General features: G+C 43.3%; 1 protein-coding gene across 1 annotated transcript in view; it reads right to left on the bottom strand.

Annotated features, from left to right (window-relative positions):
• Positions 1–24,424, bottom strand: part of NUP155 (nucleoporin 155) — a 62,762-nt gene that overhangs the window by 24,484 nt on the left and 13,854 nt on the right. The window contains exons 5-15 of the mRNA XM_019495937.2: positions 24,052–24,144; positions 23,045–23,211; positions 18,618–18,723; positions 15,544–15,617; positions 14,270–14,361; positions 14,026–14,123; positions 13,383–13,535; positions 10,726–10,826; positions 7,216–7,386; positions 3,846–3,956; positions 820–914 (exon numbers count right to left, since the gene is read on the bottom strand). Of these exons, the coding sequence (XP_019351482.1) occupies positions 820–914; positions 3,846–3,956; positions 7,216–7,386; positions 10,726–10,826; positions 13,383–13,535; positions 14,026–14,123; positions 14,270–14,361; positions 15,544–15,617; positions 18,618–18,723; positions 23,045–23,211; positions 24,052–24,144 (1,261 nt within the window). The remainder of the gene's footprint in view (positions 1–819; positions 915–3,845; positions 3,957–7,215; positions 7,387–10,725; positions 10,827–13,382; positions 13,536–14,025; positions 14,124–14,269; positions 14,362–15,543; positions 15,618–18,617; positions 18,724–23,044; positions 23,212–24,051; positions 24,145–24,424) is intronic.

Below are 24,424 nucleotides of genomic sequence, written 5' to 3'. Positions count from 1 at the left end.
AAGTGTTTGAGATTGCATTTCAGTGTGGGGTAATAATTCTGTATTTGATTTTGTGACTAATGAGATAAAAAACAGATTAGTTATTACAGACAAAAATTAGCTGTGTTCTCAACTTTTTTAGAGACAAGGAACCCCCTGGAAAATGCCAGTTCCTAGGTTTCATTCATTTTTTTAATATAAAAAAATATGGCATAATTATTATTCTGTTGCAATGACCACAGGAAAACAACAACAGGTCAGAATGGTTTTGACACTATGGATTTCTATTGGAAATCTATTGGTTTATCTTGTGAACCATGTTTACACACTCACATAACGCTAAAGTTTTGTGGCACCCTGTAGCACCCCTGAAAGGATCACATCCTGGTTGAGAATAACTGAATTAGAAAACTGTTCCAAATTGTTTTATTTCTTGATCTATATCGTTAGGTAACAGCATGTTTGGGTGTCATGCAGAGGTTGATAACGTAAAAATCAAGAGAAAAAATGTTTAGCGCTCATTTCTAAGTAGGGGCTAGTCTACACAGGAAAATTAATAGAATTAAAGACAGAATATGGATTTACGGAAGAAAATTAAGCTAATTTGGAAACAGGCTGTGCACACAGAAAACAGATCAGGAGTAATTATTTTGAAATAATTCCTTATGCGTATAAGACATAGGTAAATAGATACCGGTTGCATTCCAATTATATGTGCTATCAAGTTTCTTGAACAGCTTACATAAATTTAAGATAATACTTAGGCACAGAAAAGAACTCAAATAATTCCTTCCCAGCTGTTGTGAAAACCCAGGACAGTCCCCAAATTGACAAACTCACCGGAAAAAGGCTCGGGTAGCCCAGGCAGATACTTCTCTATCACAAGCAGCAGTAGAGCAGGCAAGAATAAGGCAAGTAGCACAGGCCTGGTCTTCCTGGAGACAATAATGCTTTCTATCAGTGTGATGATTTAGACCACATTACTAAGAAATTATGTTTCCTCCTCACAAAATAGTCAAGGCTCCTTTTGCCTCTTTTCAGCTCAACAGCAAGGAAAGAAAGTTTTTTTAATGAAGAAGAAAAGAGTCAAGCACAAAAAGAGATCCTGCTGTAGCAGGTAAAGTGATCCATGAAAGCTTACCACATATGTTTCATTCTTTCAAGCCTAAACAACAAGTACCGGTAGGCGAAATATATGGAAATTGTTTTACAGGTATGGATAAGATAGATCATGCTTGCAGGAACATGCAAACCTATAAGGTTATTGTTAAGAAAGAGAAATCTGTGTAATTTAAATATTTACCCTTCATATACATTAAAGACAAAAGATTAAATAGATCACTAAAAAGTCTTACCTTAATTCTCATTAAATCCCATTAAAGATTTAATATTAGTTATACCAGGAGTCTGCAACCCCTAGCATGGGTGCCAGAACCTGGCACGTGAAGGCATTTTGCTTGGCATGTGGGCCTTGAGGCAGATGGTGGGGAAGAGGTTAGGGCTGCACTGCCACAAGGATCAGGCCCCTTGTGGCTCCCTTGCCTTCTGCTACCAACACCTTACAAGTCAAGGTTGCAGATGTTTTCGGCACTCTGCCCAAAAATATTGCCGACCCCCGAGTTATACCATGAAATATAAATTAAGGACTAAGTGTGTCTGTGTGCAAATATAACAATCATACATTTCTATTTCTAGCTTGTTCATTACATACCTTCTAATAAAACAATTGTAGATTCTATGCATTTGCAGCCACTGAAGAAAACAGTTTTTCTCTGAAAAGCTGAACTCCTAGGATAATAATACCCCCCTCCCTCCTTAGTTAACCTTCTAAACTAAGTAGTGCATTCCAAATTCCCGGCATAGTTCCGTGTTTGCCATTTAAAGGAAACAATCACAGGGAACACAATATTAGACTTCCATTTCTGGACCTTATAAATATGGTTAATTATCTTCTCTTATTACTCTATCCTCTTTGCTCAACAAACAAAGCAGCATTTGGTTGGCCTAAACACTGTAGCTCCAGCTCTTGGCAAGATGGAAATTTTTTTTAGATCCTCAGATGATATGGCAGGGAGTGCTATACAAGCACTTAGATACACAAGTTAAATGGGGCTGCACGAAGCTTTGGTAGCTGATTTGATTCAGAGGAGATTTGGCCCTATTCGGGGACCAAATCTGCAAATCCAAATTGAATCAGGAGACCAAGTAAAAGCTCTGAATCAATTTGAAACATTCAAATCGATTCGGAAAAGATTTGGTCGATTGGGAGATTTGGCCACAGACTAAACAGGCAGCTGACAGCTGCCTCCAGCTGGTAAGTCTTTTGGGGGTGGGGGAGGGAAGGGGGGGACTGGGGTTGGCACAAGTTGCCCAACTAGGGTAGGGGGGTGCATTACTCAGGGAGAGGGACGGGGGTGGGGCATGGGATGCGGGTGCGGCAGAACTGGAAATGGGGATTCATGCAGGGCAGGGGGGTGGGATGCAGGCATGGCTTGCTCCAGGCGGAAGGAGGCAAGTGGCAGCAGGGCAGAGCTCCAGCTCCCAGTGCTGCTGCGCCTACATCCCGTGCACTCCTGCACCAGCTAGCAAGAGGCGGCAGGGCCCCCCGCTCCCTGCGCTGATACAGGTGTGGCAGTGCTGGCAGCAGGGGCTCTGCCCTGTCACCGCCCAGAGCGAGCCGCACCTTCATTGTACCCCCACCTGCACCAGCTGGGCAAGCAGCAGCAGGAAATAGCTCCCATGGCTCCCTACCGCTAGGGCAGAGGCAGGCACAGCTGGAGGAGCCACGGGAGAAGCCCCCATGGCTGCCCTGCCTGGCCCCGCCTCCCAGCACTTCAAAAAAATCACAACCTCCCCCCGCCAACCCCCCCCAAAAAACACAACCCCTGCACTCACCAGCTGCAGCAGCAGCAATAGGGGCCTCTGGGCGCTTGTGGCAGAGCCCCCCCCCTGCAGCGTGAGGCAGTGGGGGGCAGCAGGGATCATCCCCACTCTGCTTGGCACCTGCATGGCAGCTGCCTCAAGTTACAGGTGCAGTGCAGCTCAGCAGACACTGCATGCCGTCTGAGAGTTGGGGCAGCTCCACACATCAGCTAGAGCCCAGCACCACTCAGCCTCAGCTCCCAGACAGTGTGTGGTGCCCTGCGGAGCTGCGCTGTGCCCATGCCATGGGGCAGTTGCCGTGTGGGTGCCAGGTGGGGGCAATCCCTGCTGCCCCTCACTGTCCTGCGCTGTGCAGGGGGGGCTCTGCTATGAGCACCCAGAGGCCCCAATCACCGCTGCTACAGGCAGTGAGTGCGGGGCTTTTTTTTTCTTTTTTTGATTCCCAGACGCTGGGGCCAGGGTCAGGTGGGGGCGTGATCGGGGAGTGGGGTCTGCACAGGGGGGCCTCTGCCAGAAGGCCCCAGAGCCCCTGCTGCAGCCAGTAAGCATGGGGCTCTCTTTTTTTATTTTTATTTTTTTAAAGTGCCATGAGGCTGGGGCCAGGTGGGGCAGTCATGGAGGCTTCTCTCGCAGCTCCGCCCGCCTGGGGAGAGGCGGGCACAGCTGGAGGAGCTGCTTGGCTGCGCCTGCCTCCCCCTGGCCAATCCAAATCACCAAATCTCTGAATCAGCACCGAATCTTCCAAAGCTGATTTGGCCGAATCAATTTAGGACAGTGATCTGAATTGAATCACTGTCCTATGAATTGGCTGAATCCGAATCCAAATCAACTACTTCTCTATTCTCATAGGCCTGAAGTTAAATGACAATTAACATTCCTGTAGTCAAAGAACAGCCACACTTACTCTATGGACAGACTCAGGTATGCGATTACACTTGCACTGAATACATGCTTGCTTTTCATGGCAAGATAAAGAGTCCTACCTGATGTAACTTGAAAAACCTTTCAATTTCTTCTCCATCACCACTGACATTGCTAACAAGGAGATGTCGTAGCTGATCTACAGGTCTGAGTTTGTGAAACATAAAGCTCCCCTAGAGAAAAATAAAACAATTCTGAAGCAATAAATATATTCTACTTTTAAACTGACAGATATCCAATACACTCATCTTTAACACACCAGGGGCTTGGATTCATTACAGTGTTAGCACAAAGTACAACTTGAGTGTTGTTTATAACTGAAGTCCCATCCACCCACAAAAATCTGTAGCTCAAAAGAAGCAGGGTTATATTAGCTTCACTGAGTTCTGGGTTGTGGGGCTAAACTGCTAGCAAAGCTAGCTTGGACATTCTTCTACATGCCAGTTTTCAGTGAAAATATACTCTTTCCTCACTGCTTGTGCTCTTGGCTGTGTGTGTCCCAGTATTTCTGAGTATCTCCGCTCCAAGATACTCTAGGATTCTTTCTCAGTCAACTGCAGCAGTTACAGGAGATATTTTCCTTCAGGGAAATGGTAAGAAAGGCACAGGAAGAAAATACGTGCTCAAATAACCTTGCCTACAACTTCACTGCAAAGTGCATGGGTTCCAGACTGAACTAAAGCACAGTAGGTGCTTTAACTTAAATCTTCTCTCCCCCTGCCTGTATAAGGCTGCACAGGTTCAAAGAACAAACAACCATGGGAGGTCTTCTCAATCTCCCTGAGAAAGTAGGGCAATCGGCTAGTTACCTCAGGTGTCTGTACATGAACGCGCGAAGCCTGGGAAACAGGGAGAACTGGAAGTTCTTGCATACACACAGAACTATGATATATTTGGAATAACAGAGAATTTGTGGAATAGCTCGCATGACTGGAATACGGTCATGGATGGATGTAAACTGCTCAGAAGCAGAAGAACATACTCAGAGTTCCAGAATGAAACTGGAGATAGACTTATTGAAAGTCTCTGGGTTCATTAGGGTCAGAGGGAGAGCAACAAGGGTGATGTTGTGGTGGCGGTCTGCTGTGGACCAGTGGACAAGGAAGAAGTGGTGGATGAGGCTTTCTTCAAACAGTTAGCGGAAGTTTCACCATCACAGGTCCTGGTTCTCATGGGGGACAGCTAGCTACTAGCATGGGATGTGAAGGGTAACATGGAGGGTTTCTACAACCATGTCAGCAACAAGAGGAAGATAAGGAAAAGTGTGAGTCCGTTACTGAGGGACCAACCTAGCGATGCGGAAAAGGCTGAAGTACTCAATGCTTTTTTTTTACCTTAGTCTTCACAGCCTACTGCATCTCACAGCAGCTTGAGCAGGTGAGCAGCCAACACTAGCAGAAGAACAGGTTAGGGACTACTTGGAAAAGCTGAATGGGTATAAGTCCATGGGGCTGAACACAATGCACCCGAATTTGCTGAGGAAGTTAGCCAATGTGATTGCAGTCACGGGCCATTATCTTTGAAAATTTGTGGCAATTGGGAGTTCCTGGATGATTGGAAAAGGGCAAATATTGTTCCTATCTTTAAGAAAGGGAAGGAGGAAGATCTGGGGAACTACAGACTAGTCAGCCTCACCTCAGTCCCTGGAAAAATCATGGAGAAGATCCTCAAAGAATCCATTTCTAAGCTCTTGGAGAAGAAGGTGATTAGGAACAGTCAGCATGGATTAACCAGGGGTAAGTCATGCCTGACCAACCTGATTGCCTTCTATGATGAAATGAATGGCTTCATGGATACTGGGAGACCAGGGGATGTGTTATAGCTTGACTTTAGCAAGGCTTTTGATATAGTCTACCACAACATTGTTGCCAGCAAGCTAAGGAAGTATGGGTTGGATGAATGGACTGTAAGGTGGATAGAAAATTGGCTGAATGGTCAAGCTTGAAAGGTAGTAATCAATGGCTCTATGTCTAGTTGGCAGCCAGTATCAAGCAGAATGCCCTAGGGACCAGTCCTGTGGCCAGTTTTGTTCAATGTCTTCATTAACAAATCTGGAAGATGGGATGAAGTGCACCCTCAGCAAATCTGCAGATGACACCAAGCTGGGGGAAGAAGTAGATGCACTGAATATGGCTAGGATTTAGACAAACCTAGACAAATTGTAGGATTGAATCAAACAACATTTCATAAAATTCAGTAAAGACAAGTGCAAAGTCCTGCACTTCAGATGGAAGAATCCCACGTACCAGTACAGGCTGAGGACTGACTGGCTGGGCAGCAGCTTTGCAGAAAAGGACCTGGGAGTTACAGTGGACAATAACTTGAATACAAGCCAACAGTGTGTTCATGTTGCCATGAAGGCTAATGGCATACTGAACTGCATTAGTAGGAGCACTGCCAGCAGAGCAAGGAAAGTGATTCTCCCTCTCTACTCGGCCATGGTGAGGACACATCTGGAGTACCGTGTTCAGTTTTGGGCCTAGCACTACAGAAAGGACGTGGGCCAATTGGAGATAGTCCAGTGGAGGGTAACGATAATGCCGAGAGGGTTGGGGCATGCAACTTCTGAGGAGAGGCTGAGGGAACTGGGCTTATTTAGTCTAGAGAAGAAAAGACTGAGGGGGGATTTAATAGCAGCTTTCAACTACCTGAAGGGGGGTTCTGAAGAGGATGGAGCTAGACTGTTCTCAGTGGTGGCAGATGACAGAACAAAGAGCAATGGTCTCAAGTTGCAGCAAGGGATGTTTAGATTAGATATTAAAAAACACTTTCTCCCTAGAGGGTAGTAAAGCACTGGAACAGGCTATCCAGAAAGGCTCTGGAATCTGCATTTGTAGAGGTTTTTAAGATCCAGCTAGATAAAGCCTTGGCTGGGATGATATAGTTGGATGGTCCTGCTTTGAGCAGGCAGTTCGACTAGATGACCTGATGAGGTCCCTTCCAACCCTAGTATTCTATGGGCTGGAGGGTTCTGCAAAAGCTGTTATGTAGAAATGCATATCACAGGACAGCTACAAGCTAAAGTCTTGGTTAGCAGAATTTTCACCTGCTAATCAGATTGCCCTGTGCAGCTCAAGCTTTGTTTTTAGTGCAGCTACACTTACTTAAACTAGCTGCTGCAAGCCCTGAATTATAATAGCCCAGTCCTTAAAATTCTGCAGCATTTGTATAGCACGTGCAAAGCATGTATCTGTACATTCTCTACGTAAGTGTTGTGATGGGACCAGCTTCTCAAGACAATCTGGCCCTAGAACACCGAGTCCGTTAACAGAATTGGCAAATGGCTCCTAACATTGTTCCCTTCACCCCGCCTTCACTATTGGTCACAATCCTACACAATTACTCACATGACTAGCCATTAGTAGGACTGGGCTGCTCATTAAACTTTATATTTATGTTTCTTTTCTAATTTCCAAACACTGTAATACACACCTGGGCTGACAGCAGGACAAATTTCTTTGGTGGCAGCATATGCTGTTGTACAACAACAGGTGAATCAGTTATGGGGATAATGTCCTTATTTAGTGGTGTTATAATCTTTTGAACCTTAAACTCATCGATGGAAGAAAGAGCCCACGAATGCCCATCAACGCGCGTGGTCATCTGAATGAGAGATGAACTTGATCAGAAGTCTGATACAGAATGCATTTTGTATATCTACGGTAATATCTTACAAATCATTTAAAACCACATGGGACAGAAATTGAACAACTAGAATTCTCTAAAATAAACAGTTGCCTAAAATTTAATGTAAGAGCAAATTGCTCTTAGGGCAGGGAATGTCTGTTCAGTATTTATAAATACAAATTGATTAGTGTCTCCAGATGCTAGTAAAATACAAATAACTACCACATTTACTCAAATAGCACCCCCCCCCCCCAAAAAAAGACATGCACCTTGTTTAAGGAAGGCAATATGAAGGTTTTTTCACAATTTTACCTGCCACAACATGGGCTCACCATAGCTGAATGCTGGCCACAGGGAGGATGGGCAGAGCCCACCCTTGCACATCACTCACCCTCTCACTGCAGCTCCATACCTAGAAGTTTAACCCCCACACAACTACTGCTGAATTGGCAGTAGCTTCTGGCTAAAAAGTCAATTGGGCAGCTTTGAAAAGGTTAAACCTCTAGCTGCAGTAAGAGGGTAAGTGGATAGATTCTGCCCTTCCTCTGTGAGGCTGGAAGCCAAGCGTGAAGCCAGTCCCCAGCAGCTATTCCAGTGCCCCCTTTTCATCATGGACATCATTATCTTTACTTAAGACCTGTGCTTGAATTTTAGAGGGCTAATCTTCAGGAAAAAGGTGCATTTGGTATGCAAGTAAGATATGGTAATAGGCAAGTTCTCTAACAGTACCAGAATCTAAATGCTTATGAACAGTTTAAACCCCCCACCCCCAAATGCTACTATCAAACCACAAATATTTTAAAAATGTCCAGTCGTAGAGCAACTGTAGTTTAAATATAATTCAGGCCAATGCGTTTGATAAATAGGATGCAATGAAGTCTACGTTTGTTTTAGTTCATAGCCCTTAAACCAATTTGTAATTTTCTGGTTTCCAAGCTACACCTTCACTGTTTTAACATGATTCTACCAATACCTGGGCATGAGACCAGCTACTCCAGTAACTCCCTACACCAAGATGAGTAGTCTGCTCTCAGCTCTCCCCATGTACCACAGCTAGATAATGAGGCTCTGCTAAAACAGTACTTCTCAAACCATGAGTCACGACACAAAAGTGAGTTGCAAGAATATTTGAAATGGTAGCAAGCAAGTCCCAGAAAGAGGCAGGAAAAGCATGGGATTTCCTTTGCAGGCTGGCAGCCTTTCAGCCTGCAAGGAGCTACTTGGGGAAATGGGTATATGTGTTACTGCACGCGCACATGCATACGGCTGGTATGCAGCCAAACAGGGGCATGGGAGCAGCCCCAGCAGCTGGATGCAGGTAAGTGTATGCAGAGTGGGGGCTGGAGGTCCAGGGCTTGCTTGGGGACTGTCCAGGTGTGTGTACTGGAGGGGGGAGAAGAGGTGGGGGTGCCTGCCGGCATTGAGGGAAGGTGGTAAGGCACCGAGGCTACATCAGGGGATGGGATGCAGGGGGAAGGTGCCTGTCCCTCCAGTAGGGAAAGGAGGTAGCAGGGAGCTGCATGGCTGGGCCAGCGGCACTGGGGCTGGTGCACATACTCACAGGGGAGAGGCACCAGGGGCGATGCTTGGGGGGAGGATGGGGCCATGACCAGGATGCCTGGCATGGAGCAGGAGCTCCAGCCCAGGGCAGGGAGGTGCCACAGGCCTCCCCTCCTTCTCCCTCCAGCCTGTGCTGGGGCTGGACTCGCTTCACTGCTGCCCGCATGACCCACAGCCACTGCAGCCACCGTGCTCCAGCCTAAGCTGGATAGGAGCAGTTGGGGGCCCCCTCTGGCTGGGCTAGAGGGGGCAGAGGGCGGTGGGTTGGGAGGGATGGGCACCAGCATGGCCCAGAGTGGCAGGGGACTGTGGGGCATCAGCAAGGCCAGGGGCTGTGGGTCAGGAGTGACCACTGATGTTTACAAATATGTCCTGGTACAAAAAAGGTTGAGAATCACTGTTCTAAATGACCAAACCACAGAGCACCTCCACAGAAGCTATGTAATCATGAATTTTACACATTGCAGAGAAGAAACAGACACAACGAAAGTGAAAAGAGGAATCCTGCTTTCCCCACTTACAAAGATATGCCTCAGAGATTCCTTGAAGCACACCTTTAAGTGGGGAAAACTATGTTTTCCCACTTACAAAGACACACTCTGGGTAATCTCCGAAGCATGCCCCTGCAGGATTGGGCCCCTGCCCAATGAAGGACAACGGGTGATGTGTGTTTTGCCCAATGAAATGGGTCTGCTTTGGGAGGACACATCCTGCCACAGTTGATTTGCTTCATTTGGAGACATCTGTTTATACCCAATGTTTCAAGAAGGAGAAATAAGGGGAGAACTGCAGTTCAGGTACAAGTTTGCATGACACACCAGTCCCCTGCACCAAGCTGGCCAAAAAGTTGTTGTAAGCAGAGGGTAACAAGGACCTGATGCTTCTACTGTAAAAAGATCTTTAGGAGAAAAGGAAGAGAGGCAAGATATCTTTACAACACTTGTAAAACCAACTGAAAAAAAATCAGCCCAAACCTGACTTTACATAAGACTTCAAAGTTAACCACTTTCTAGTTTTCTTTTTGGTGTTATCTTGCTCACCTTGTCCCTGATTTTGTTTTGTCAATATTACCTTTGGGTAATATTTTTACCTGTCCGCTTCAACAGTAATAGAGAAATCTTCCCAATGCTGAGCCCTCTGCGTGGAACAGCCTAACTGAACTGATCCTATAAAGCAACTCCCTCCTTTAAAGCCATCCTAAAGACACACTTTTTCTGGCACACAAATAAGAAATTGGCCAAATAACAGCAGGCTGAGTGGACACCTCAGACAGCTGATGTGTGTTTGCAAGGTATGGTTTATCCTTGTTTTGACTAAACCCTCTGCCCCACCCTTCCACAGTTGCTCCTCTTAGATTAAAAACACTTTGTAACAGGAACTGTGGCTTGCTGTGTTTGTGAAGTATGCCCAGCACATTGCAGGCACCACTGGAATATGAACCAGAGAAAATTTTCAAAGATTTCTAATGGCCAAGGTGATTCAATCAACTCTTATTTGCATCTAGCTGAGCTCCAGCTTGGCAGATATCACTAAAGCAGCAGGTCCAACTGCCAGAAATACCTACCAAAATTACTATATTGTTTGGTAGCTTAATAAATATTTACTCAATAAACAATCACAGGAATTTTGCTTAAGCTATGTTCTTCCAGAAATGAACTTAAAAATTATCTTGGCACCTAAACATTTAATTAATAATTTAAACTGTATTCCATCAAAAAAACCCCATCACATAATTTAAAATACAGTGCTTCCTACCTGCGTTTCCATCATAGCTTTTTGAAAAGGGAAAGAATCATGATTGATGCACCACAAGATATCATTATCCTCATTTTCAGAAGCTGCCATCAGTAAGACACCTGAGAAAATGGTACAATGTAAGTTTCTGCTTCCAGTAGGTCTTTATATCAAATAAAAATAGTTTTAACAATAGTGTATGTCCAAAATAAGTCTCTTCTACAGCTTCCTTTATTAATCTTACAATGTGAATAACATCATAAGAAGGAATAACCTATTGAGTTTATAAACTTAAATATCTTAGGGTCATCATTTTGACTTATATTTAATGTCACTGTTCTTTTGATTAAACAGCTTCTTATATCCTTTTTATACTATTTTGACATGCACTATAAATATATGCACTAGTTATAAAGTCAACATGATGAATATTGAAAGCTGTTCCTTAAACAGATTCATCATTCCATCACAAGGATAATGTCAAGAATGTGGATTGATGCATTCAGAGGGTGATAACAAAGGTAATTTTTAATTATCAAGGAGGAGATAGTTGATAAAACAATATATGTATTTCTCTGATGTGCTTGCAGGATGGGTGCACTTGCACGACACCAAGGCCCTTCCTCATCAGGAAGTTCATCAGGAATCATGCCACAGCTAATTTACAGTCCTTGACTTACAATGTTTCGAGTTACAAGGCTTCACACTTACAAGGTTTATAAATTGACACCTTGTTTCAACTTTCTGACCTCAGTTTTGACTTTACAATGCTTGATCCCATGCCATGCCATGCCACGCTACACCAGCAAACAAGTTCGCTGTGTTGCCGATCTCCCTGGAGAACATTTGTCCAAACTTCCTTGGACACTTTCTTTAAGAAAGTAGACAAGACTCCAGAAAAACCTGCAGCCAAGACTTCTGAGAATACTCCAGCCAAAAACCCTTCAAAAAGTCCAGCAAAGTCACCTCAAAGAAGTCCTTCCAAATCAATATGATTGCTATTTACAATATAAATGCATTAATGTAGCTATATTACTCATCTATAATTGACTGAGTACAAAATTCTGGGTTATTTTTGGTGAAAATAGGGTATCAGGCCTTAGTTCAGGAACCAATCCCCCATTTATAACATTGTTTCCTATGGGAAAATTGGTTCCAAGTTACAACTTTTTGACTTAAGACACAGTTTTCAGGAACCAATTGTGTCGTAAGTTCAAGGACTGCCTGTATAATTTTCAGACAATATCCACAGGTCCATCCATATGCACTTGCATTTATGTTTTTTAATGATAGGTTAACAATAATTGTTTGTTATCTGGGCTCAGAAACGATACAATCTTACACTTGATCAATTTTGTCTTCAATCTTCACTTACCCTAAAAAGAAGACCTACATGTGTAAGTCAGAGTGGATTTACACATTACAGACTAACCAAAGTAGACGAACATTATGATATACATACACATGTAGAAATTTATCTGCTTTGGTTAGTCTATAAGGTGTAAATCTACCCTGTTTTCTACTTGACTTCAGACTACCATGGCTAACTACATTTCACTATCATGTATGTTGACATGGCCCTAAAACCACAAACTATGGAGTAAAGCCTTAAATTGAAAAAAAGTTAACTATAATATGAAAAAAAAAAAAGAAAATGAGACTAAATTTTCATTGAAATAATTTTGGGGACCATCTGTGACAGAGGTGTTTACACAGTCCGGTGGGTGGCAAATTGGCTTAGCGGTCGCACCCACAGAGTGGTAGTAGACAGGTCCGTATTGACCTGGAAGGATGTGGGTAGTGTGGTCCTGTAGGGTTCGGTCTTTGGACCTGTACTCTTCAATATCTTCATCAGTAACTTGGATGTGAGTGTGAAGTGTACTCTGTCCAAGTTTGCTGACGGTACTAAATTGTGGGGTGAAGTGTACACTCTGGAGGTAGGGAATGATTGCAGGCAGACCTGGACAGGTTAGAAAAGTGGGCAGTACCCAAAGAGATGCAGTACAACAAGGACAAATGCAGAGTGCTGCACCTAGGGCGTAAAAATATCCAGCACACCTACTAGCTGGGAAATGACCCTCTCAGCAGCACAGAAGTGGAAAGGGATCTTGGAGTCATAGTAGACTCCAAGATGAACATGAGTTGTCAGTGTGATGAAATCATCAGCAAAGCTAACCGCGCTTTATCACGCATCAGCAGATGCGTGGCAAATAGAACCAAAGAGGTGATACTTCCTCTCTATGTGGCACTGGTCAGACCGCAGTTGAGTATTGCATCCAGTTTTGGGTGCCGTACTTCAAGAAGGATATTGATAGACTGGAGAGGGTCCAGAGGAGGGCCACTTGCATGGTTAGGGCCTTCCGACCCTAGCATTTATGAGTCTACTGCTCTGTGAACCAGATAGGATTGCTACTGCTAGCCTCATGGAAAGTCTAATCTAGGATACCTCTTCTGTCTGTTGGGATACCTCTTCTACCTGTTGATAGACTCAGATTTGCTGAAAAGTGAAACCTGTTTTTGCTGTTGTATATTTATGTGGGCAGAAGGGACATTACACTCATAGGCCTTAACATTTCCATCCTCTCAAGCTGCCTGCTGTAAGCAGCAGTTACAGTAGCTTTACTAGTTATAAAGGCCTTCAAGAATGGATCTCATTTAAACTGTACTCCATTGCTTACCCTTGCTGTAAAGAGCTCTGTGCACTTTGGATGGTTTCTCCACATTTGAAGAAGCTGAAAATCCTGGAGGCAAGCGGACGTGAACCAATGTTAACATGGAGGGCCTTGCTGCCGGATGCTTAAATGGGGATGTACTAAAATACAGTCGTACACCTGTGCAAGACAGAAAAAGAATCTGAATGGATTGGTGTGAATGATTATAGTGCGAATGATTATATGTTAGTCAACTAAGCCTGGGAGGCTTAACTCAGACTCGCAAGAAATTCTGTGCAACCCTTATGACATTATTTCATGAAATGAAATGACTTTCCAGGCTAAATGATGCTAATTGTGGTCTGTCATTAACTCCCTGTAACTTCTGGCACCTCACTATTAGCCTTACCTGTAAAATAGGGATAATATTTATGTGAAGATGACAATCTTTATAAGGTGCCTGAGTGCTCTAAATAAATAAAATGATAGAAAAAACATAAGATCATGTTGTTAAGACTGTTGTTATTTAAATGCTCTCACCCATTTTTGCTGAGATAGATAGCCTTGCAAAACATGCATTTGTCAGTTTTCTTAGCATAGAGGTAATATTATCAATAGAGAGATTATTAATACTTAATGATAATTAATATTAACAGTAATAATTTCTTACCTGCATGTGTGATTGCCAACAGCTGACAATCTATGGATTCCGAATTTTCTATCACTGCTATTTGAACAATAGGCTTGAAAACAGAACGATCTATAGTCCTTAAAAAAAAAAGTTTCTTGTAACTGATACCATGCAATAAGTAATTCAAACGAGTAAACAAACAACACTATTAAAATGTTCCATAATATGCACAGAAAACCCATCACCTCCCAGGAACCATTCCATATCTTAGTCTTCATATTACCTGGCTATATTTCCAGCAGCAGAAACAACAGCATTCTGAGAAACAGAAGCAACTCGTGCCATTCCTTGACCATCTTGGCCCAAATCATAAACCTGTAATTTCATAGAACTGTTTAGAGGTTTCATAATTTAATCAATTCACATAACTTTGCCCCACCACATAGTAGACTTATTTCAGTTCTCTGAAAGCTTCAGGTTCCCATACATCAGCTCCAGATAACAACCTTCCTCTGTCCTCAACAGAAAGGACAGAATATATATATTATCATTGAGAGAGATGTAGGAAATGTTCCTTTCAGTAATCCTGAGGTATAGAAAGAATCCTCATATATATACACACTGGATTTACTCTGTTCCAAGATGAGGTTTTCTTTCACTCAACATGGGGGAAACAAAGCCTTGTCTTAGAATTGAGTATGGGACTGCTACAGCCAAGAGCCATGCAGAATGGCAATGTCCCCAGCTGATCCAGGTGCAGGGGGAAGCCCAGAGCTGCTCCTGACCTGCTCTCCTTTCAGCCCCTGCTCCCTTTCCATCCCCTCCACCTGCCCTGCTAGCTGGAAGTAGGTGCTGGAAGGGGGAACCTGTGTGCTGCTATCACTGCTGATGCCCCCAGCAGATACAGGCACAGGGGAGCCCCAGAGCCACCTCTGACCTGCTCCTGGCTCCACGCTGCAGGGGGCAGCTATGTGGGAAGTCTGACTTGGCTGGGGAAAGTGGCAGCACAGAGGTGCCTCCTTCCAGTCCATGCTCCTAGCAGCAGAGAAGATAGGGCAGGGAAGAGGATGCAGGCAGAGAGTAGGTAGTGGAAGGAGGAACCCTGCACCCTCCTACTGCTGTATCCAGCTGAGTCAAGCTCCCCACACAGCTGCTCCTTGTGGTAACGGGAGGAGCAAGACAGGAGCAGATCTGGGGCTCCCCCTGCACTCAGATCAGCCAGGGACAGCGGCAAAGGGAGGCAGGTGGGGGGCAAGTAGTAGAGGGAACAAATGGTGGGGTCAGGCTGTTTACTCCCCACAATGCTTTCCCCACCACTTGTACCCCACCTGCTGCTTTCCCCACAGCAGTAGTGGAGGGGCAGTGGAGACACACATTTAAGACAATCCTCCAACAATTAAATTATTTACATTGAAAATTATAACAAATATAACAAATTGGGGGTGTTGGCTTGAATTACAAGTCTTCTTGGCTTCGGGTAAGTATCACATTTTTCACATAGGGACAATAAAAATTACATCGCCAATAAGAGATTCCAAAGAGGACAAGCCCTCCTACCTGTATTACTCCTTTTTCTGAGCGGGTGTATAAGATGTTTCGAGAGTTGTCAATAGCAATTTGAACTATGGGATCTGCAAAAGGAAGAACGTGGAAATTATGACTAGACTTCCTGTAAACTACTTCAGACAGACCCTTTACTGTACTAAAGATTTACATGGACAGATCTGCATTTTGACTGAATTACTCTTCAGAGCGTAGAGATGGTTAGCCGCGTTAGCCTGAGGTCAAGCAGATGTTAGGATCAGGTGGCACCTTAGAGATTAAGCAGCAGAGGCAGATTTAAGTTTTTGTAGGCACCAGCACACTTTGTCAGATGATCCTATTAGAGCTGGCCAACTCATTTACAGTGGGTCCATGCTCAGCAACATAAAAAAGACCTTACTACAACAGAGTAAACTGAAAATTACCATTGTTCAATTCATCTCAAAACAAGCATTTTAAATATTTGTATAATAATCTCAAGTTAAAATATGCTATACAAAGAAACGGGACTAAAAGGGGGAAGGTGCGGAAATCAGCCCAGCATATAACTTCCTAATGATGTACTATAAATCAGACACATTAATCACAGAAGCCAAACTTTTTCATACTCGACACCAAAATCCGCATTTAGGCATCCAAACAAACAACCTGATTTTCAGAATTGCTTAACAGTTGCAAATTCCATTAAATTTAAGTAAATGCACCGAAGTACTAAAATATTGGTTGGTTATTACTGTATTTACATGATCTAAGATTACTCTGAATTTAAAGCACCCCCCCCAGTAACTAGATTCTATACACAGAAAATGTATAAATGTTATAATTTCCAATTTATAGAATCTAATTATTGGAGGATCATCTTTAATTCATTCTCCTGACTGCTGAGGAGAGGAAGGCAATGCAGAGAATAGGTTGGGTGGTCAAGCAAGTTGCCCCCTGCTTGTGCCTGTCCCCCACAGAAGCCTTGGGCCCCTCTTTCCTTTCTACTTTCCCTCCCCGGCCTTGGTTCTCCTCCCTCTTCCCACTCACCAGTCTCTGCTCTCTAATTTGCCCTGTTATCTACCCTTGCTCTGCTCCCACAGGCACCATCCATCCTGCAGCCTGGGGCACAGAGCAATGCCCCAGACTGCAACATGGACAGAGCCTGCTGTGCAGAGTGAGGGAAAGGGGGTGGGTAGGAAGGAAAGGGGACAGGCGGGGAAGCAGAAACTGCATGGGCTGGGGGGAACATGATGGTGTGGGGACAAGGTCATTGCATAGTCTTTTTTATGTTGCTGAGCGTGGACCCACTGTAAATGAGTTGGCCAGCTCTAATAGGATCATCTGACATAGTCATTGCAGAGCCACTGGCGGGAATATTCGAATGCTCGTGGCGCACAGGCCAAGTCCCGGAGGACTGGAAAAGGGCTAACGTGGTCCCCATTTTCAAAAAGGGGAGGAAGGAGGACCCGGGCAACTATAGGCCGGTCAGTCTCACCTCCGTCCTTGGTAAAGTATTTGAAAAAATTATCAAGGCTCACATTTGTGAGAGCCCGGCAGGACAAATTATGCTGAGGGGAAACCAGCACGGGTTTGTGGCGGGCAGATCGTGCCTGACCAACCTAGTCTCTTTCTATGACCAGGTTACGAAACGCCTGGACACAGGAGGAGGGGTGGATGTTGTATACTTGGACTTCAGGAAGGCCTTCGATACGGTATCCCACCCCATACTGGTGAACAAGTTAAGAGGCTGTGATGTGGATGACTGCACAGTCCGGTGGGTGGCGAATTGGCTAGAGGGTCGCACCCAAAGAGTCGTGGTAGATGGGTCGGTCTCGACCTGGAAGGGTGTGGGCAGTGGGGTCCTGCAGGGTTCGGTCCTTGGACCGATACTCTTTAATGTCTTCATCAGCGACTTGGACGTGGGAGTGAAATGTACTCTGTCCAAGTTTGCAGATGACACAAAGCTATGGGGAGAAGTGGACATGCCGGAGGGCAGGGAACAGCTGCAGGCAGACCTGGATAGGCTGGACAAGTGGGCAGAAAACAACAGGATTCAGTTCAACAAGGAGAAATGCAAAGTGCTGCACCTAGGGAGGAAAAATGTCCAGCACACCTACAGCCTAGGGAATGACCTGCTGGGTGGCACAGAGGTGGAAAGGGATCTTGGAGTCCTAGTGGACTCCAAGTTGAACATGAGCCGGCAGTGTGACGAAGCCATCAGAAAAGCCAATGGCACTTTATCGTGCATCAGCAGATGCATGACAAATAGGTCCAAGGAGGTGATACTTCCCCTCTATAGGGCGTTGGTCAGACCGCAGTTGGAGTACTGCGTGCAATTCTGGGGGCCACACTTCAAGAAGGATGCGGATAACCTGGAGAGGGTCCAGAGAAGGGCAACTCGTATGGTCAAGGGCCTGCAGACCAAGCCCTACGAGAAGAGACTAGAGAAACTGGACCTTTTCAGTCTCCGCAAGAGAAGGTTGAGAGGCGACCTTGTAGCTGCCTGTAAGTTCATCACGGGGGCACAGAAGGGAATTGGTGAGGATTTATTCACCAAGGCGCCCCCGGGGGTTACAAGAAACAATGGCCACAAGCTAGCAGAGAGCAGATTTAGACTGGACATTAGGAAGAACTTCTTCACAGTTCGAGTGGCCAAGGTCTGGAACGGGCTCCCAAGGGAGGTGGTGCTCTCCCCTACCCTGGGGGTCTTCAAGAGGAGGTTAGATGAGTATCTAGCTGTGGTCATCTAGACCCAGCACTCTTTCCTGCTTATGCAGGGGGTCGGACTCGATGATCTATTGAGGTCCCTTCCGACCCTAACATCTATGAATCTATGAATCTAAGGCTGTAGAGGGTAGATGGTGGCATGCAGAGGTAGCAGTGGAGGGGGGGACAGGCAGCAGCTGAGGCTATGACCCCCAGCCCCGGGTAGGGGCTGAAGTCTGAGCCACAGCAGCTGCCTGTCTGCCTCCTGTCTCCTTCCACCACTGTACTTGATTCTAAGATGAAGTTAAATGGAGAAACTCCCACCTTGCCTTAGAATCATGTAAATACAGTATTTTAAACATCTGCATTAATTTTCAAGCTGTTCATATTTTATCACCTACCATCTTCTGAGAATGTGAACTGCAGCAATGAAGGAATAAGAAAAGAGAGGGAGCTCTTCGAATGATTGATCTTCCTACACCGTTGACTAAACCAGCCAGCCTCAGCCTACAATTACAAACAAATAAAGTGTTAAAGAACTAAAAGAACCAATGCTAAACAAAGAAGGTTGTTCAGTCACACAACAAAAAAAAGTCACCTACTAAAGTCTAGCACGGTACAGGAAAAAAAAAATAAATTTATATTAAATGTTATTGATGACGTATATGAACACAAGAACACCAGAATGTTGTCGTCAAAGTGGCAAAGGAAAAAACCCACAAAACAGAAAAATCTTCAAAATGAGGATGATGGAACAAATTAAAAAAAATTATCTAAAAGTTTTCTTAAATGAAAATATCCAACTCTGACACCTTTGATTCCCTGGTACTCGCATCATTTAACTGTGACTAAGAAAGAAGTGGAACCTAGAAATTCTTAAAATAAAGTTGGGTACCATGGGCCTCCTCACAGATTAAAAAAAAAAAAAAAGAAAGAGCGAGAAAGGATGCTTCAAGCTTGTTAAGGATACCCTCTTAAACTCTGAACAAGATTCTTTGCTGGTATAAACCGTCACAGCTTCACTGACTACAAAATATTCCTATGGAAGAGCTGGCCCAAGCTGTCTCTTTACTTCTACTGAACTATTCAAAGTAGGTTGAAATGTACATTGAACATGAGGATTTTGATCAAAATTTGGTACGTACTTAATGCAAACAACATCACATAGAGGCACTAAACTTGCAAAACAATCAATACAGGTACTGGAAGGATCAGAAGACTAAAGGGTGAGGAAACAATGGTTGTAATCTTGATGGAAAGTAAGCTTGATCTAATAAACAAAGAACTGGTACCATCCAAGCACAAAGCTGAAAAATGATTCAGAAAAGATAAGAAATCTTCTCATACAATGCTTCATTACATCTTATTTACAAAATTGCAAGCTTTTTATTTCAGACAAGGTGAGACATTTTAACATTTCTATGCTTTAGAAGTCATGAGATGCTAGGTCTCATTTATAAAACTTTATGGCTTCTTTTACCATCTTTTCGGTCTTGACAATTCAGAGCAAGTCTGTTTTAAACACATGATGACAATCCATTTGCACATAATGGCACAACTATCAAGTTAAGATTTTAAAAATATATGCTTCGTGTTAGAGGGTCACACCCTTAAAAAAGAAATATTAAGCACATTTACTGTGCCCCACATGCCCTATTCTGGTTTTGTGGTATACGCTTATGTGAAAAGCATTTGTTTTATTCACTTTGTGATTGATGAATATTTTCAGAAAAAGAATGCTGAAAACATTAAACAAAAATAAAAGGGACAACAATTTGACACTGACAATTGGGATCGTAAACCAGATGCTTTGTAAAAACTTAACTGCAATCTCCAGTTCAAGGGAATATTTACAGACCTTAAATTGTTGTGATTAGAAGTACGCAAAGCAAATTTCAAGAGAACAATTCTGGTTCTTTATAAATAAAGCATTTTAGATACAGATTTATAAATAAAGCTTTTGCAAAGTTACTAATAGAAATATTTCCAATGATTTCTTTCCAGTGGGCTACTGTCAACAGTTTCTATATATTCCCTGAAGGTTTTTCAATTCACGTATTACTATACCATTTGAATACTAGTGTATAAGAAATAGTAAAACTGGTAAGAAATATTTCCGAAACTAACCTTTTATTATTGAAATGAAAACAAAAAAGAAAAACAAAAGGAGTGAAAATTATATACTAAAAAATATTTCCATTAGTTTCAAAGGGCTATCACTTAGACACTGTGTTTAAAATATCGACTACTAAGGAATCTTTATAGCTATATCATGGTCTTCTGGGAAAGATGCAATTTTGATGATTAAAATTCATTGTTATAATTACTCTCTTTTCCCCTTCTGTAATGACTATTTTGGTAACAGAAACATCCACAGAGAAACACTTATTTCATAGATTTCATAGATATTAGGGCTGGAAGGGACCTTGGAAGATCAAGTCCAGCCCCCTGCCCCAGGGGCAGGAAGTCAGCTGGGGTCATAGGATCCCAGCAAGATAACCATCCAATTTACTCTTGAAGGTGTTCAATGTAGGTGCTTGAACCACCTCCGACGGCAGGCTGTTCCATACCTTGGGGGCTCAGACATTAAAGAAACTCTTCCTCATGTCCAGCCTGAATCGGTCTTGCAATAGTTTGTAACCGTTTCACCTCATCATCCCTTGGAGCGCTCTGGTGAACAAACATTCCCCCAGGTCCTGGTGAATACCCCTTATAAACTTATAGGTGGCCATCAGGTCGCCCCTGAGCCTGCGCTTCTCCAGGCTGAAAAGTCCCTTGGCTCTCAGCCTCTCGTCATAAGGTCTGTTTTCCTGACCTCTGATCATGCGCGTGGCTCTCCTCTGGACTCTCAAGCTTCTCCACATCCTTTTTGAATTGTGGAGCCCAAACAAAGGGAAAATGACGTCCCAGGATTTGTTTGAGAAACATCTATGGATGTAAGCCAGTGTTTTGCTCGCTTTACTGGCTGCAGCATTACGTTGCAGGCTCATGTTCATCTTGTGGTCAATCCTGACCCCCAAGTCGCTCTTGTCTGTAGAGCTAGTCAGCATAGCCCTGCCGAACCTATAGACATGCTGCAGGTTTTTCCTCCCAAGGTGGAGAACCTTCCATTTTTCGGTGCTATTAAAATAGCTCATATTGCTAGACATCTGTTTAGTATTATATTAATATTAGTTTTTTTAAGAGAATGTGGTGGGAAACTGTGTTAAAGGCCTTCTTAAAGTCCAGGAAGACGTCATCCACCCTGACACCCTCATTCAGGGACTTTGTGACCTGATCGTAAATATAAGTCATTGTTGACTCCAGGATGAACATGAGCCGCCAATGCAAGGAAGCAGTCAGTAAGGCTAGCTGCACTGTGTGCATCTACAGATGCATCACAAGCAGGTCCAGGGAGGTGATTCTTCCCTTCTATGCGGTATTGGTCAGGCCACAGTTGGAGTACTGCGTCCAGTTCTGGGTGCCACACTTCAAGAGGGATGTGGCTCACTTTGAGAGGGTCCAGAAGAGGGCCACTCGCATGGTCAAGGGGCAGTGGGGCAGGCTCTATGAAGAGAGGTTAAAGGGCCTGAATCTATTCAGCCTCCACAAGAGGAGGCTGAGAGGGGATCTGGTGGCCATTTACAAACTCACAAGGGGGGACCAGCAGGAATTGGGGTAGGCTCTGTTCCCCCGGGCACCACCTGGGGTTACTAGGAATAACGGCCACAAATTGTTAGAGAGAAGGTTCAGGCTGAACATCAGGAGTCATTACTTTATAGTTAGGGCTGTCAGGCTCTGGAATGGGCTCCCAAGTGAGGTGGTACTCTCTCCTACCTTGGGGGTCTTCAAGAGGAGGCTAGACAGATATTTGGCTGGGGTGATATGACCCCGGCACCCGTTCCTGCCCGGGGCAGAGGGTTGGACCTGATGATCTGTTTAGGTCCCTTCTGACCGTAAGCGCTAGGATATTATGATTAACTCTTATTCCTCATTAAATAGATCTATTTGGATTTTCATTTACTGATTTCTATTTCATTAATATTCCCACACTTGTCTCCATTGACCACTGACAACAAAAGTGCTCTATAGTTAAAATTATGAAAGCCATGTCAAGGTCTTAATAACCCAATTTTGATTAATTTTACTGGAAATCACATCCAACCTGCTGGGGGTTTTGGAAAATGTTACCTGAAGGTTATACAGTAGATGCAGATTAGATTGCTCCATACGCCTGTTAGGTCTCATATTAAAACTAAGACTGGAACATCTTTGTAACAAAGATTGTCTCTTAAAATTCCTAGCACAATGAGCCTTGAAGGGCTGACAATGCAAATAATTCATAGTTGTCTGCTTATTACAATTAAAACACTAATTTTACAAGGCTTAACTACATAGTGTCTTACTAAGAGACAATGAGACTGGGTCCAAGAACAATTCACTAAACTGAAACCGAAGTTATGACAAAAGATTAAGCCTCATCCAAGCCAATTTCTGTCTTTATCAGTTTCTGTTAATCAGAACAGCTAATGCACAGCCAAAGTAGTTTTGGCTGAGTAAGATAAGGGAGTGGAAACAGCAGCTTCTTTACGAAGATGTCACAGAAGAATTCGCATCCCATATGTGCCCTTTTCTGATTAAGCATAATTTGCTTTTTCCTCATATAAATTAGTAGTTTCTCATATGCCAAGACTCTAGACTGATGGCATTTCTGTATTAAGAGCCCAAAGCTGTCACTCAAATTAAAGCATGAAAGGAAATTGTAGAAATACAACAGAAGAACTGAGATCAAATTTAAATTTTCAAGTACTTTAATCCTACAACCAAAAAAAAAAAAGACTATATTCACCTGGTAAGCAACTTCATATAAACAGCCATCCTTTCCAGCTAAAAAGATACGCCCATTGTCAGTGGAAGTTATTGTCAGAATGTAGGTATTATCAGTAGGGAGTGAATAGAGAGGATCTGGTAGCAACTGCATTCCACCAGACATACTGTCATTGAGGACTCCCGTACCTACAATGAAGAGAAAAATGTTTTCATATCCTTGGGTTAGCTCATTTCATTGCTATGCTTCTACATCGAGATCTATTTAAAAAGAAAAAAAGAAAAAAAATACACCAAGAGTTTGTAGCTCATTCAGCTAATATGTACCAGAATGGTTATTCTTTCAAAACTGAATTGACAGACTTTCTTTTCTCACAGCCAATTTGGTTTACAAACTTTCAAGAGAAGGAAAATGTAACAAGTGCTGTATTTTAATGTAGTTTATGGCAACTGTTACCTGACAGATCTAAACATAAAGACTTCTTGGTTTTTCTACCAAAGCAAGGAGTCATAATAGGATGAAAAAAATTAAGTGTCCCTGGGACCACTCAGAATTTCTCAAAACACTCCATTAGGTTCTCTATGTATTTCATGCTGCAAATAGTCATAGTATTGGGTTCTAGTTTTTTATGATTTAAATCAAACACCACAGAGATCAATACTAGCCACTAAGAAGTATTAACAACTAACATCTCACACACACATCCTCCTCCCATTCCCATTAATGAAGTGAAATGTGAAGGGTAAGCTAACAGAAGCACCTTCAAAAGAATTACAGGGCAAGTAACAAACACCACAAGGAGGCTTTTCTGAATTTCTGGAATCTTACAAATACAGAATCTTGTGAATTATAGAAAAGGGTATAGTTTCAGCCTGGTTGTGGGATGCCTGAGAAACATCAGAGGAGACTGGCACGCAGGTTTGTAGGTTTTATTATAATTAAATGACCAGTTGTGTAGTAGGTAACATCCAACTAAGAATATTATCCCAGTAATTTATATTTCCCACTAGGAAAATTGAGAATATTACCTGCTTGTATGTTAGCATAGCTAAGTCCTAGAATCACTATATCCACAGGAGTGGCCAGAACAAGTAGGTGACGTACGTGTGGCTGGAAAATACCTAAGAAAATAAGAAACAATAGATTTTAGTTCACATGCCACACACACAGTATGATTCACCTCTCACTTGCAGGGAGGATAAAAACCTACACTGGTCTAAGTTCTAGTCATATTTAAGATCCAATACATTATAAGGGTCCATATTTAGAATATAAAAGCTAGATGTTTCATCATCATTCTGCTCAATATGAAACACTAAACTTTAAAAATAATATCTATCTTATTACTACCTTGCTTACTTCTACAACCCTACCCCTGCTCTGCCCTTCGTTACAAACTGA

The sequence above is a fragment of the Alligator mississippiensis genome, chromosome 3 (genome assembly GCF_030867095.1).
Source record: "Alligator mississippiensis isolate rAllMis1 chromosome 3, rAllMis1, whole genome shotgun sequence".
Taxonomy (NCBI): Eukaryota; Metazoa; Chordata; order Crocodylia; family Alligatoridae; genus Alligator; species Alligator mississippiensis.
The sequence above is the reverse complement of the archived record's forward strand: the minus strand, read 5'-3'. Positions and strand labels throughout refer to the sequence as shown.